The sequence below is a fragment of the Nomia melanderi genome, chromosome 7 (assembly GCF_051020985.1).
Source record: "Nomia melanderi isolate GNS246 chromosome 7, iyNomMela1, whole genome shotgun sequence".
In the NCBI taxonomy this organism is placed as follows: Eukaryota; Metazoa; Arthropoda; class Insecta; order Hymenoptera; family Halictidae; genus Nomia; species Nomia melanderi.
Genome location: NC_135005.1, coordinates 4,811,816 through 4,827,500, shown reverse-complemented (window position 1 = coordinate 4,827,500; position 15,685 = coordinate 4,811,816). Strand labels below are relative to the sequence as shown.

Below are 15,685 nucleotides of genomic sequence, written 5' to 3'. Positions count from 1 at the left end.
TCTTCAATCTTCTATTCCAGAACCTATTGCAGTCTTCAAGTATTCCTCTGAAAAGATAATCTACTCATTTCGTAATCAAAGTCAATTTACTTTACTTGACAGTTATGTCATTAAAATGTACTGCACAACTAGTATTGTCACGACAGAATCTATCTTCTAAACTGAATGATAAACGCTTAATTATTAAGACAGCAAATTCATTTCTAAATCTAACAAATGTAATTCCTTCTTTTATAGGTCTGCCCCACCGTGGACAATGACTCACAGGAACCAGAAGTTCCGTTTCTCCCCGGACAGAGAAAGGGAACGAGAGAAGGTTGAAAAGCAACAGCACCATCAACATCATCAACGCGAGAGCCACGAACACAAACAGCAAACGTCCCACTATTCAGAGAGGGATAAAGACTCGAGTGGTCGGTCAGACTCGAGCAAAACCAGCCAAGAGGACGAGAAGCCGAACAAGGAGGATCGCGAAGCGAAGAAGACCAGGGTGAAACAGAGCCTGATGAAGAGGGCCAGATCTGTCGCGATATTTTCGTTGAAACTGAAGGAACGCAGAGCGAGGGAAGCGGAGTTGAAGGCGAAGGAGGCCGAGAAGGAGGCCAGATGGCAACAGCCGCAGTCCTGCGTCGGTGGCGAACTTTCCTGCATTCCCATAGAAAAGCTTATATCCGTGGATGACATCGCAGCCATGGAACTACGCAGACTTAACCATTAGCCGCTTGACCTTTCAGTTTCGTTTCACACGCTACGTAGAAACATTCGTCTGCGCAAGTGATACTCGCTACAGAACGAATGTTGCTCTATCGCGATATCGAATCTTGAATTTTTGCCGAACGATTGAAAAAACTCGCGACATTATCTGGAAGACGAAGGAAGTCGTACGAATTAATTATCTTCTGCCTGTCACAGGAGGTAGAATGCGAAATGTTACAAGCAATTCTTTGATTTGTCTCTGTAATTAGTCCTTGAATTCTACCGGACTCCATGAAACTTGGTTAACTTTAACAATTCATAAATGACACAATTTTAAATTAGAAATTGTGTCATCCGCATTGTTGATCGTACGACTGTTAACGTGTTGATGCTGTTCTTTATTTTCGAACTGTCTACATCTACCTCTAAAACTGAAAATTTTAATTATTCGAAATTTCTAATATATCAGAGATTGATAAAAACGTTGTAATTATGGATAACTTACCGACAGGGTTAAAAGGCTATTCAATCGATAAGGTGGCGCCACAATTCGATCCTAGATCGTTTCTACACGAAATTTCACTTGCTAGGAGTTCATAGATTCTCTTTGGGATTCTTATCCACTTAAAACAGCGAAAAACATAAAAAAAAGGATAATGGAATCTCTGACACTCGATGTTTCAAGAAACATTTTTTCTATAAATTTGTATGGACATTTGGAGTGAGTATCATTCGCGTAAGCGAATCACGCGCACCGAAACGCTCACGGATATACCATGAGGATGTTAAAAACTAAAAAGGCAGAAATCGAAGGATTTCTTAAGGCGATACGGCGAAAAAGAGAACATCGACGAGAAAGAACAAAGAAACGGCGCACAAACGTAAATTGAGACGTTACAAAATTTTAGACGACGTTCTATAGAAACCAGTTTAGCGTATCATCTTTAAAGGTCACAATTTTGGTAGATTAGTTGATACTTCGGCATCGTAGTCTGTAAACTGCGAGAAGATTCGTGCCATCGGTGCTATGCGATCGATTGTTTCCGACTTCCTTGGAACTTATGGAACAGAATACGAAAAAAGAATATCGACCGCTTTATACAATCCATTGAATTGACCGTTTAGGACACTATCAGTTATGCCTAATAACCCGCATGTTTTTATTTCACTTCCACTAAACTGCTAATTTACTATGTTAATAATATTTTCTATGTCTCACATTCATTGTTATTCTTTATCTGCACATTTCTTTTAGGTATTTATTTTTAAAAGGGTAAATTGAACAACTAACTGCTATAGGGTTAACCGGTGTACTACCACAGGAGTAGCGATCGCTAAAAATGACCTACAAAAAGCACAATGAAATCAACCAAGGAACGTTCTAGTTGGATTAATTGTGACTCATAGTTATGTTAAATGCCCTATTGGTAGTACAAGGGTTAAAAAAGACAAAATAAATGAATCGAAAAATAGAGTAGGTTAGACAGAAAAGACACATTAACATAACAAGGAAGTCGCGCATGCGCGTCAAATTGAAGACCGTTGAAGAACGCAACTGTTACGACGTTTGTAAAGTACATGAACAGCTGGTGTCGTAATGAGGAGTAGCTCAGAAGACCGACCTGATACGAGACAGGGACGATAACAGAGATCCCGTTATTGTTGCTGAAGTATAAGTTGTTACTTAATGTTAACTAGATGTTTATCGGTTAACGAACTTTTGCTAAATAGATCTCTTTGGAAGTCTCTACAAATATATAATATACAGATGCACGCAGTTTACACGGACGTGTACAATTTTGATCTGAATGCTGCACACTGATAAAACTACAGTTACTTCGTTTTTATTAATTTTTCATTTCTTTCATTGTGTAATCAAGGAAGAAGAAAGGAGGCAGGTAAAAATTATCAAGAAGAAAGAGAAGAACACGGTTCTGTTAACAAGTGACACGTTTTAGGGACCGTTTTTGTATATAGCGAATTGTTTAACGAGCCACGCGTATATAGATTTGGTTTCATGGCCTAGTTGACGTCCCCGTCCGCAGCTGAAGTAGCGTTAGTCGTTTACTGAGGCACTTTCTTACGTTCTACTTTTTAACGACCACCACCATGACTAGCTAGGGATTTAGACGCCGCGATGACGTTCGAGCACTGTTCAAGCAAAACCAGTATTTCGCATCATACTGTAGCGTGCCCTTTGGGAACCGCGAGACTAGAATCCGCGAAGTCGATAGTTTAGTCGCTTTTCGTAAGGCGAGGTTTTAAAAATGTCAGCGGAATGCATCTATGTTTGTTAGATGTTTTGTATAAAACAGGAACTGAGCCAATAAAAACATTCTACGAATAAAAAACATGTTTTCTGTTTTCCATTTCCTCAATAAATTTCGTTCCTCTAAAATTATTTTAAAGAACAAAGTTCAAAAATCAAATGTGGCGCTCAAATCGATGAAGAACACTAGGTATTTAACAAAAGTTAAGTAAAGATAATATTGAAATAAAGATAGAAATAGTTTAATATAACAGGCTATTTATTTATAAAAGTCTCGCTATTATAGTGCTTTTAATTGTATCACGAGTGCACTATTCTTAAAATACAAGTCAAGTATAGGTAATCCTGGGAATTATTGTAAATATGATCACCGTAAGCAGTGGTGCGCAGATCACAGTACAGTAGACAACTCCGTGACGTGAGTGTCTCGTCGGATTAGAAATGCTGCGTTCTGTTATGTTTACGCGTAAGTTTTTTATTATAAATTTTAATAAGTTTTAATTCCATTCATCGAACGAGAATAATAATGAATAAATAAAATGTAACAATTTATCATTCGTTTCGGCAGAGTTTGTCGTATATACACAAATGTATTTTGTACGTTCTCCGTCATGTACCTACTTAATGTCTAACTCTATACAAGTTTGTATTGCATAAGATGAGTTAAGTGCAATACGCTAAATTAGTATATTTTTTGATTGTTGACACAAATCGTTATTTTAAGTTACAGTATAAAATGTTTCATAACCTATAGAATTAAAATAAACGTAGTATGATAAAAAAAAACAATGATTCTGTGTAATTAATCTTCACATAAATATTAAATGTACTTAACATACTCAGTAAGAATCAAGAAGTATTGCAAAGTAAATATTGATGAAATATTTCTTCTTATATTCTATTGGTACTTAACAGTTTCATATTCATTTTTAGCGGCTGTAAATCAGGGCTTATTGTCCCTGGTTTGCACTGACACAGCTTTGTCAAGATGTTTTGCATCTCAAATTAGGACTATGGCCAGTTTACCAGAAAAAACTAAAAGAAAGCCTTATAGCCCTTTTCAAAAAACTGATAATACAGGAGAATATGCAATGGCTAGATTGGATGATCTTTTAAATTGGGGACGTAAAGGTTCGATCTGGCCCATGACATTTGGTTTGGCTTGTTGTGCAGTTGAAATGATGCACATTGCTGCACCTAGATATGATATGGACAGATATGGAGTAGTATTCAGAGCATCTCCAAGACAGTCTGATGTTATCATTGTTGCTGGTACTTTAACAAATAAAATGGCGCCAGCATTGAGAAGAATCTACGATCAAATGCCTGAACCACGATGGGTTATTTCTATGGGAAGTTGTGCCAATGGTGGGGGCTATTACCATTACAGTTATTCTGTTGTCAGGGGCTGTGATAGAATTATACCTGTGGACATATACGTACCAGGTAATATATAAATATTTGTACATTCATTAAGATTTCATTTGTATTTATACTTGTAATAATAATTTAGGATGTCCCCCAACGGCAGAAGCATTGATGTACGGCATACTACAATTACAAAAGAAGGTCAAAAATATGAAAACAGTCCAACTGTGGTACAGAAAATAATGTAAATATATCTGGATACTGTAGTAATTTATGTATAAATAATGTAATTATGAAAATATGTAATTGAGATAAATTAACGTAATTATAAATTGTTTTAAATAACTGAAAATGGTGATTAATAGACTATAAATTTTTATGCATTTATAATTCACTTAGACTTCAAAAAAACAGTGAAACTTAACAAAACCACAAACAGAAAAACTACAAGTATAAATTCATTCATTTTATTTCAGAGTTTTCAAATACGTTTATAGAAATGTAAACTTGAATCATGTTAAATCATATCTATTCTTAAGGTACCTAAATTATATTGACATCCTTGTTACCTTAAATTATAGGAAACCAAATATGGATATTGAATAAAAAATTAAAAAAAAAATCTTTTAATACTTTGGTCCCAACAATATAACTCTTATGATTATGACAATGTATAATTACACAAAAGAAAACAGTGAAATATTTTTACAGACATGTATTTGTCACATTGTTTTCATTATTTTAATTCTTTATTATCTTCACTATTTAAAATATGTACAATATCTTAATTTAAACAAAGCAAAGAGTTAGGCGAAACATCTTTGCCATTTAGCTTACCGCATATTAAGGCCCCTTTATTTTTTCTTTATATATTGCTCTATCTAATACTACTTACGATTGTGTTTATTTTAATTATACATTACATACATACATTGTTTAATAAAAACACATCAACTGATACGCACCACGCATACGATAGGTACGATACTTCTGTAAAAAAAAATCTTGCAATCTATTGTACCTATTATTTCATTATGTTCATGTACCTATGAGGGTACAATTTTATGAACATTTATGTCTATTATGTCCACAGCCCAAATTTAAACTCCTACTTTGGTCTTTGAAGAGCATATTATACTGGAAATACAATCATTACTGTGTTGACAATTTTTCTTTTCTGTAATTTTCGAGAATTTTTAATTTAATTCGATATTTTCTTTTTTTTTTCTTCTGTTAAAACATACAGATACGCGTATCATATTTTCATTCATGTACATTACATTACAAATTTAAATGAAGCAATCATGCAGACATACTTGTCAATATGCTACATGAACTTAAAAAAATATAAAAACTCAAAAGCTTTTAAAATGTGCGAATAAAGTCAACGTATGATTATAAAATATTAATGTTACGTTTCATTTTTCTTTATCTCATGATTGCTGTATTGAATATGGGCAAATTTGTTTTCTTAGAGAGCAAATGATATATAAAAAAATAAAATTCAATCAGAATCATTGTGTCTTTCTACCCACACGTAATTAACATTCGGCGTACGTTTAAATATGCCCTTCGATATAAGCACAAATAACACATACTCATAATCTTTGTTACAACAAAAGCTATCTTTACAGCATAAATTAAGTTTACGCTTTGAAGGCTTTGAATGGTTTTTGTGCGGTGATGTAACAATTATGTTAAAGAAATACCTAATTTCTGTTTAACGTGTGCTGTTCCGACACGCTCAGCTTCAGTGTTGTCACTTTTCCTACTTTTTTGCTTCTCTTGATTTGCAGATATACAATTACGAAAAAGAAAACGAAGAGGTTCGCGATAATTTACAATATACAAAATAATAAAATATATCAAAGTTCTATACATATGTTCACCTTTTGCATATCCTCTGTGACATAAAAAACAACTACAATAAATTGTTTGTACAAATCTATGTATAATATAGAATTTTTATAAAACTCTGTAAATAAAAGTTTATGATTCATAGATACCGGAAAAAATTTAAATAATAAACAGCGAGTCTGGATATTAATCAATACCCATCATAAACAAAGTAATTATTCTCAATTTGTGATTCTATTTAATTATTTTGCAGTACGATAGTCAATTTTGTTGATCTAGCAGAGCTCGAACTTTCCTCTGCTATCATACTATCGTTACCTCTATTTTTGTATTATTGTTCATTTCTGTGATTCAACAATAAAATTGTACAAACCTAGCACGTTTTTGTGCTTCGCCAAAATATATTACACATTTCAAATTACGCTCGTCAAGTATAGAAATTTTGAATATTAAAGAATGGCTTGCGACGTGGAAGGTGGTGGATTGCTTGGTAAGGCTGGCACTGGTCCATCAGTCCACTGTATAAGAGAATGCTCGCCCATTTGCGTACTTTGAAAGTGGTCTTTCAACAACGTTTGTGAAAAAGTACAATGCATTTGGTATGCTTCGCTTTCGCGATTTGGATCTCCACAAATTCTATAAAGATCTGCAAACAAATATTACAATTAATTTGTTTCTTAATCTGAAAAAGGGGACATGTATATTTTTCAAAATATCTATTAAAATAAGTATATACCTTTGAGTATAGCAGTGGCCCATAATTGTACATGAACGTCAGGTATTTTAGAAGCTAATTGCATTGCAGGTGTGACCATATTCATGGATTCTCTACTATTTCCTAAAGAAAGGAATATGTGACCCAAAAGTACAAGACTACATGAAGTAAGTCTGTTTAGATCTTCAGAATTGGCCATCTTTAACGTTTCTCGAAGATATCTCCTAAGAATTTCATTTATATATTTAGATATTTATAATAAATAATTCATTGTAATACTTCATATAAATAAGTTTATACTTTGCTTCGTTGTATCTAGCTCCAAAAAATGCTTGAAGTCCTTGAACATAATACGCTGCTGCTCTTAAAGAATGTGAATGAGATGGCAAAGATTCAGGATTTATTCGTTCTAGCAAAGCACCTAATTCAGTATCTCTTTTAGTTCTAAGATATACGATTGCTAGATTTAAATTTGCGAAAGTCCAGAGTTCCCTTTCTTGTGATGTCTATCATGGAAAATAAATTATAAATTATTGTATAAGCGACTGATATGATCATTTCTTTTTACATTTATTATCTTACCCTAAGAGCAGCTGTAAACTGAGCTTCAGCAGCCTCCATACAATTCATTGACATTGCATATAATCCTAATAAAGCATGTAATTGTGGTCTGTGACCCTGAAGTAACCTTGGTTGCCTTCTACAAAGTTGACACGCTTGAGATATTTCTGCAAGAGCTACGCTTTTATTTCCCATTACAAGCCGACACATCACTATATGCTCCAACAACATCAATTGAAAAACGGATAATATAGGTTTGTTATCAACAACTGTAAAAAAAAAATGAATATTAGGTCTGCTCTGAAGTTATGATTAAACAACAAAATACAATTATGCTTACTTTTAAGTTTTTCAATTTGAGTTAATGCTTTATCTGTATATTTTTGAGCTTTATCCATGTAACCAGCTTGCATTGAATGCATAACTGTTACTAAATACACCAAAACATATAAATGATCTTTTGGCATCCATATAAACATATCACCAATGTTTGAACCTGTAACTACTTCATCAGCTGGCCAACTAGGAGACATTATAGTTTGTATACTCTGTTGTAATTGTTTCAAACAAGGCTTCACACTTTTTACCTATTAAAAGTAATAACAAGATTCATGTCACATTCTTAAAAGAAAAAAATTCTATTCTTTCCTCACCTGGCCGGCCATTAAGTAATGACAAACTTGAAGTACCAAAAAATATACTTTTAAGTATTCTTTTTGGTGTGGGCTACCTTGCCAATTTTCAACATGATGGCCTGCTGAATTTAGAAGAGGATGAACTTCAGTAAATTTTTTGTCTATTAATAAAAGCATGCATCTGCTCAATAAGAACAGAACTCTGGTATAACTCGCATTGCTAATATGAGAGTAATCAACACCTACAGCAAGTAAACTACTAGCTGCAACAAAATCTTTTTCCGATGCATGTATTTGCTAAAACAAATAATATAAGTTCAATTCATTTTTAATTATCCATTAAATTTATTTGTATCTAAATAAACTTACTGCAAGTTGGAAAATAAGCCTACAATGCCAATACACATTGTGCTGTGAAAGTTCTATAGCTTTCCTTAATATCGGCTTACTAAGGTTTGGTTGTTGCTGTTGTTCATATAGTTCTGCGACTACACTTGCTGCTTCAAATTTCACATCATCAAAAGTATTTATATTTTGACTTAAACGCCACTAAAATTTGATGTAAACTGTTACTATATTAGAATTACTTTTATTAAGATATAATTATCTATTATTTTAGCAAAATCACTATGACATCAGTTATATTTTAATTGCTCTAGGTTGTTACCGATGGTACCAAAATAAAAAGAAAGGTTAGAATCCCAACAAAAAGAAATATAAAGATTTAAACAAACTACATGTCAACAATGAAAAGAAACATTTAAGAACACTACTTATAATTAATTATAATATATTTAATATAGAAACTGACCGCTTGTTCTAAATGAGATCGCGCCAAATCGATGTTTTTGGTATGCGTAAGAAGGATGTTGCCAAGCTGAAGATGAGTACGTGCTTCAACTCTAGGAGGTGGCTTAAAATTGAAAACCGCTTGCAAACACTGTATACACGATTTAATATTTGGTGGACTAGACGTTCGAAAGTTTTCTGCTAGTCCTAATAACGACAGATACCAAGCGTCCTGTGAAGACGCCATTTTGACATTTCACGAGCAAAATTTCCAGCCGTGATAATACACGGTCATTCGCTTCTCACCAAAAAATCTTCTCACCACACGCAACAAAAACTATATCACTTTTCTAAATAACAAACTTATGATCACGACACGATTTACAATTTCGCGGTGTCTTGTTGAATACGTTTCCCCTGGAAACCGCTATGTTGCGTAATGTTTACATACATATGTAACACGATATTTTCTACATTATTGCTTTATATTTTTTAGATATACATGAAAATTGTTCGTTAGTGAACACAAACCGTTGACATTATTTGATGTAGATAAATCTAGATGGACTACATTACTCATTTTGATGATTTTAATATATAACGGTAACTGTATTCGATAGAATCGTTATGTATCGTGATAGTACGAAACCATCTAGGGAAATATTGTTTCTTTGATTTGCAGGAAGGTAGAATCCACCCGGTATATTGAACCACAGATGAGATATAGGATAGATATAACATGCAATGTAAAATTTTGTCACACTCCCTCGGGGATCACAGGATCTCCTAACAATTTTCGTGTCACGCCCAGACATATCAACTTAGGCTGGTTTTACATAGCAGCGCTATAAGTGATGGGAATTAGAATTCAAACTATTGAAACACAAACTTAAAATATGTACAGACGTTGCAGTTTATGACAATTTTTATCTAGGGCTTTGGGGTACAGACTTAAATTTGTGCCTATAGATTGTGCATATGATGTTGTTGCGTTACGCCGTTCGCGGTTAGGGAAAATTTAGGGAACTTTACGTGGGTAAGGTGCCCGTGGAGTACTAAGGTACTCTGCTCGTGGCGCGTGAAATAAACCTTATACTTTTGGTTGTGGAAATTTTGACTTCTGTTTTATTTCTGAGTTTATAAGTAGTTAAACGTTCAAGGTTTGAAATCGTTCTGATTTTTGCGTTGTAAATCTCCTTTGTGTCGGCACGCATCCCCTCTTCCTTGGTCCTGTTTTCTCCTTTCGAGTCTCCTTGGCCCAATGGCAGAGGAGATTTGGTTAATGCGCGAACGATTCCATGCGCATATGCTGAGAGAAAGCGCGGGACCCAGAGAAACACACAATGTTCTCGTAAAAGCGAATGCGTCGACAGATAACAATGTATCGAATTCGCCGAAGTGAGGACCGAATGTAACACATGTCAACCTTTTGAAGAAAATTTATGGCCCTTTACAATGTATCGAATTTGCCGAAGTGAGAACCAAATGTAACACGTCTCAACCTTTGAAAAAGAATTTATGGCCCCTTACAATGTATCGAATTTGCCGAAGTGAGAACCAAAGATAATTCTAGTTGAAAATAATAATTCTCTGGTTTCCAACTTCCTCTCAACTCGGCCGTCCACGTTGAGTGTTTTACGATAATATACTGTGTCTATAATGTTCTCGCTAAACCATTCGTATTGCCCTCTCAATTTATGAGCTTCGACCGCGGAACGCAACTGTAGCTATCTTCGCCCGGCGTTACCGTCGTACCGTGCCTATCCAATTTACGTGATAGCGTTACACTGTATTTTTCAATCTACTGTGCTGAAATAACGACATTGTAAAAAATGTCTCACTGTATTGAATGTATGCACAAATTACACTTGAATGTTTTATGACGTGACATTTCGCGGTTATAGTTTTAATAAAAGGGTCCCAAAATTTCGCTTGTAAAATATTTTGAAATTAATGCAATTGCAATATTCGCAAAATATCATATAACAGAAGATTAGTGATTCAAACGGATTGCGGTTGATTAGTTTGGTCATACTGAATAATAATTTCCTACCACTAAAAAAGATGATAAATTTGATTCGATGCTTTAGATTCCTCAATTCCTTTAATCTTATAAAGTTAGTAAATGAAGTAACAGAAGATGTTTTCTCAACTGCAATAGACTGTGATCATAACTTCGAGCAATTATTCAAGTGGAAGTCATTCGACAACGGTTTTAGTGAGGCTAAGTTAATCAAGAAGCCAATATTTTTTCTTATATACAAATTAGGTTGTCCCGCGTGTGATCAATTGAAAGAAAAATTTTCAAAATCAGTGCGACTGATGGATCTTACCGATCGGTAAGTATTTCCAGAACCCAGAATTTAATGGATAAAGAAATACTCTACAGAAATTACAATTTATACCGCTAGAGGTCAAACCAATGTCTTGTAACGTTCAGTATGATCATTATACATGATATTATTTATAATAATATCTACGTACATACAGGATATAATATTATTTTTACAATGAATTTAAGAAATGTTTAACGTAATTTCTAAATATTATTGTAGTATTTGTAACTTTTTAAGAGTTTGTGTAACTGTTTTGGTTTTTCTTATTCATTTATATACAACCATTATTAACAAGTTATAAATATTTATTCCTTGAGTTCCAATAACAACAATAAAAATCACTAATAATGAAAGTAACAGTCACAGTTTAAAGATATATCGAACGTTTAAAATTATTATTTAAAATTACTACAATATTAACTGTTTATAACAAAAAAGAGAAAAGTGGATTATTATGTTTCAATATAATCCTATTAGTTTTTATACATAAATAGACAAGTGCAAATAGAAAGTAGTAGCAAGAACAATGGCAGAAAATAAGAACAATTTATTTTTTATTAATTGTTTATAAATTACAAACTTTCAAGTATTTTATGTTTTTATATTATAAGTTTCCAAAAATTTCACTATCAATAATGATGATGTAAATAAAAAATGAATGTAATATTCATCTTGATTCAGCTTGAAAGAAATTATTTTTTAAATAACAAATGCTACGTTACTTTCACAGATTCGTGATGATAAAATTGGAAGCGCAAAATAATAAAATTCTAAATAAGGAAAAGTTTCAACCTGATGGGAAATACGTTCCCAGAATTTTATTTTTCAATTCAGATGGTAATTTGATCGTGGAAGCATATAATAGACACCAGAATGCCGACCAGAGTAACAAATATTTTTACAAAAATCCCTCAGAAATTGTAGAAACGATGTTGTTCGTTTTGAAAGAATATTATAACGAACCTTTGCCAATGGTTCTTTGAATGCAAAAATTGAAGTATCAGTATACTTAGTATACTTAGTATACTGATAATGAAGACAATATTTTTACTTTACTACATCGTAAATATGCGTTTATAATTAATTATCTGCAAGACAAATTTTATATAAAGATTAATGTTTTAACTGCCAATCCTCATATCCTGTTTTTAACATATAAGTTATGAATACATCGAATAATTTTTGTTGTTAGTTATTGTTTTTCACAAAGAAAAATTTACACTTGTTTTAAATTAACAAGCAAGTGAACATAAATGTAAGTATAGTAGATACAGACACAGATTGTTCAAGTTAATTTACCAAGTGTAGAATTAAACAGACAATGAATAATTTTATTGAAGCTTCTATCTGATTAAACATGAAATGAAAATCTTCAAATTATACGTCTGTAATATTAAATTTTGATCACGATATTCAGCTATTTCAATAATTGTTATGGATATAACAATAAATTCATTGAAAGTATTTATAAATTTGTTATACTAAATGTAATTTACAATCGGAGCATCTAAATATTTTTATCTTCTATAGTTAGTAGAAAACTATTCGTGGAAGTGTATAAAATTATAAAAAAGCAAAATTTGCGAAAATCTGCAAAAAATAAAGACATCTAAACATTTATAATATATAGTTACAACCTATATCTATATACATTTAATTTATTATGATTGGAAAGTTACACAATAATCGTAAACCCCAATGAAAAGCGAGCAGGTTAAACGACAAAATGATTGGGCAAACTGTAGCGAGCTCTGTCAGCGAATGGGTTAATTTGGTGACCAATCTGAATGCAAGCTCGAGGCAGGCGTAGCCGTTTGAACACTGTTCGTGGCATTTGAGTCTGCGCCCGTACATTAAACACCCATGCACATCAACCTATCCGCAACTCGCAAAGGCAACCCTGACGGCGCTTGCGTTTGCAACTGTTGCCACATCGAGAGATGCTCCCTCATTGGTCGACACTGTCTCACCTAGGGCTGCTAACCACGCCCATTTCACCTCCTTCAAGTATAACTGTTTGATACACGACAACGTATCGAACAAGCAGTCTCCATTCCTTCTTCCCCAGAGACGAATTTCCCTTGATGATGGTAGAACTCAAGAATATAATCAAATCTTAAATCCTAACTGCAAGGTGGTCGAGTTATCGAACTTTCGAAGAGAAAAACAATATCGCAACAAAGTTTTATTTGTTTTCTGAATATCATGCATAGTAACTTTAAATAACAGAAAGCGTACAGTTAACATAATAACTTCTTCTACTTAAAGAGGAATTATCTACATACTATATCTAATAGTAGCATTTGATTATTTATTCGCAGCTTAGCTAAGACAATATTATGTATATCTATAATAATTTATATAGATACGTTGGAGAGTAAGGAAACTTCATCGTGTCAATTGAAAAAATGAATCTTACCTACGAAAAAACTTAGTGCATTTCAAAGAGATTGCTCCAAGTTTCTCCAAAGGAGTTTCTTCAACCGAATTTCACACCTGGCGTACACTTCGGCTTTTCCAAACAGTCGTACGCTATTCCAACCCCCAATCGGTTCAACATATCGTTCTAAGTGCAATCGTAAGGTCACAAAGCGCAGGATCTATTAACACTTCCATTTTTTTAATTATTACAAATTAATTCTCTCAGTGATATATCAAATAAATACAATTTTTTGTTAAATCTATGATATCCGAGAAGGCCAAGACACTAACCGCTCCGAAAAATCTCTATTAATACCAGCTGGTTCGTTTGCGTGAGTTTTTTAAACAAATATTTTGATCCGACCGGACTATTAAGTGTTAACACTGAGTCAACCGTCCAAAAAGAAACTACAACTATAACCTTTTTTCATTGACTTTAATTGAAGTTATTTGGTAAATTTTATTCAAAATTACGTTTCATAAAAGCAAGAAAGATATTTAATGAATTGCAAGTGTCCTCAGTTTAAGACTCACCAAATAATAACATGAAAATCAACAAAATAAGTAGCAATGCGTTGCTAAGCGAAAAGTGGAAAGTCTCCGTACTGGTTGGTTACTGTAAGTGTTAACAACAGCGCGCTTCGTTCAAGACAAACGGTTGCTCGATCAAAGTCGCCTCCGTGTAACCAAATCCCGTCCCCAAGACTCGTCAGTCGTTTTCGACGTAAATTCGGTGCAGTGCAAGAGCGCATATTTCGTCGGCTGCATGACCCGTACGGGGAGGGAGGTGATGCCATTCACCGTCGTCGCCGCGCGAAGGCTGCGGCCTCGCCGCGATCTACCGCGCCCGGTGAAATACCGTACGACTTTTTGACGTGCTTTTAACAGATTGAATTGAAAATGGCTTCCCGGGCTCTCCGATATATCCACAGGGGCCACATCCACACCGCCAGGGAACGAGCGTGCTGCGAACGGACGGACGTGGGTGGCGAGATATATAATCTTTTTCCTCCGTCCCCGTTCCTCTTCCGCCTAGGCGGAAGGACCAAAGGGGGTGGCTTTCTCTCGCGTTCACACCTTGCCGCAACTTTTTCTCTCTTCCATTTCGCCCGTGTCGCCCCCGTAACCCCGCCTCCGTCCCTCTACAGCCGGTCCGTCCCCATTCCGCGAAACGGTCGCCGATTTTCCTCGTGGCCGCGACAAACCCCCTCCCCGAATTTTTTACGCTCCCCTCGATTTTTGCACACTCGCTGATGCGGCACATTGCAAGCTGCGCCGGCGGAAACGACGACCAGCTGAACCGGACCGGTCACTCGAGGCCGCGGCGGGCTCGAAGTCGGGGAGGTCGGAGGGCGGAGGAAGGGTCGAGGGTGGAGGGAACCCTCGTGAAAATAATGTCCCGGCTCATTTTTTAGAGCCTCCAAACCGCAGGGAACAGCGAGCCCGAGGCGGACGGGCAGCGGGACGGAAAAAATAAAAAAACGTGACGGACGTGGAGATATAGGTGCGCTGATATTACGGGGGCGAAATAGCGCTGGCCGGCACCGACCGACGCCGGATGAAACGGTCAAAGCTAAAAAGCTATCCCTCCCTCTCTCTCTCTCTCTCTCTCTCTCTCTCTCTCTCTCTCTCTCTCTCTCTCTCTCTCTCTCTCTCTCTCTCTCTCTCTCTCTCTCTCTCTCTCTCTCTCTCTCTCTCTCTCTCTCTCTCTCTCTCTCTCTCTCTCTCTCTCTCTCTCTCTCTCTCTCTCTCTCTCTCTCTCTCTCTCTCTCTCTCTCTCTCTCTCTCCCTCTCTCTCTCTCTCTCTCCCCCCCTCTCTCTCTCTCTCCCCCCCTCTCTCTCTCTCCCCCCCCCTCTCTCTCTCTCTCTCTCTCTCTCTCTCTCTCTCTCTATATATATATATATATATATATATATATATATATATATTTCTCTCGCTTCGGCGGGAAACGGGTTATATATTATCTGCAACCCTTCAAACACAGAACACGCCGAGATCCATACATAACCTATATGCGTACACTTCTCTTCGTGCCGT

The 15,685-nt window shown here is 35.2% G+C and overlaps 4 protein-coding genes across 8 annotated transcripts in view; 3 read left to right on the top strand and 1 right to left on the bottom strand.

Annotated features, from left to right (window-relative positions):
* wwk (anoctamin 8 white walker) overlaps positions 1 to 3,047 on the top strand; it is a 51,412-nt gene extending 48,365 nt beyond the window's left edge. For all 5 annotated transcript variants that reach the window (XM_031970818.2, XM_031970815.2, XM_031970819.2 and 2 more), the window contains one exon: positions 238 to 3,047. In XM_031970818.2, the coding sequence (XP_031826678.1) occupies positions 238 to 718 (481 nt within the window). In that variant the 3' untranslated portion in view covers positions 719 to 3,047. The remainder of the gene's footprint in view (positions 1 to 237) is intronic.
* Positions 3,048 to 3,262: 215 nt separating this feature from the next.
* Positions 3,263 to 4,685, top strand: LOC116424421 (NADH-quinone oxidoreductase subunit B 2). The gene is made up of 3 exons (XM_031970821.2): positions 3,263 to 3,431; positions 3,899 to 4,411; positions 4,479 to 4,685. The coding sequence occupies exons 1-3, from the start codon at positions 3,407 to 3,409 to the stop codon at positions 4,574 to 4,576; spliced, it is 636 nt and encodes a 211-aa protein (XP_031826681.1). The 5' UTR covers positions 3,263 to 3,406; the 3' UTR covers positions 4,577 to 4,685.
* A 533-nt stretch (positions 4,686 to 5,218) lies between these two features.
* Mau2 (Mau2 sister chromatid cohesion factor) lies at positions 5,219 to 9,683 on the bottom strand. The gene is made up of 8 exons (XM_031970205.2): positions 8,913 to 9,683; positions 8,471 to 8,650; positions 8,120 to 8,398; positions 7,807 to 8,053; positions 7,488 to 7,735; positions 7,206 to 7,411; positions 6,927 to 7,129; positions 5,219 to 6,836 (listed from the first exon to the last, which is right to left on the bottom strand). Exons 1-8 carry the CDS (start codon positions 9,135 to 9,137, stop codon positions 6,640 to 6,642), a joined length of 1,785 nt encoding a protein of 594 aa, XP_031826065.1. The 5' UTR covers positions 9,138 to 9,683; the 3' UTR covers positions 5,219 to 6,639.
* A 1,271-nt stretch (positions 9,684 to 10,954) lies between these two features.
* LOC116424367 (thioredoxin domain-containing protein 12) lies at positions 10,955 to 12,209 on the top strand. The gene is made up of 2 exons (XM_031970665.2): positions 10,955 to 11,229; positions 11,957 to 12,209. Exons 1-2 carry the CDS (start codon positions 10,955 to 10,957, stop codon positions 12,207 to 12,209), a joined length of 528 nt encoding a protein of 175 aa, XP_031826525.1.
* Positions 12,210 to 15,685: the final 3,476 nt, after the last annotated feature.

Bases quoted from the DNA above. Each gene is read 5' to 3' on its own strand.
- LOC116424421 (XM_031970821.2), top strand. From the start codon at position 3,407: ATGCTGCGTTCTGTTATGTTTACGC. The intron at 3,432-3,898 runs GTAAGTTTTTTA...ATTCATTTTTAG, and splicing joins GCGTTCTGTTATGTTTACGC to CGGCTGTAAATCAGGGCTTA. The intron at 4,412-4,478 runs GTAATATATAAA...ATAATAATTTAG, and splicing joins TGTGGACATATACGTACCAG to GATGTCCCCCAACGGCAGAA.
- Mau2 (XM_031970205.2), bottom strand. From the start codon at position 9,137: ATGGCGTCTTCACAGGACGCTTGGTATCTGTCGTTATTAGGACTAGCA. The intron at 7,130-7,205 runs GTATAAACTTAT...TGAAATTCTTAG, and splicing joins GCTAGATACAACGAAGCAAA to GAGATATCTTCGAGAAACGT. The intron at 6,837-6,926 runs GTATATACTTAT...ATTTGTTTGCAG, and splicing joins GGCCACTGCTATACTCAAAG to ATCTTTATAGAATTTGTGGA.
- LOC116424367 (XM_031970665.2), top strand. From the start codon at position 10,955: ATGATAAATTTGATTCGATGCTTTAGATTCCTCAATTCCTTTAATCTT. The intron at 11,230-11,956 runs GTAAGTATTTCC...TTACTTTCACAG, and splicing joins CTGATGGATCTTACCGATCG to ATTCGTGATGATAAAATTGG.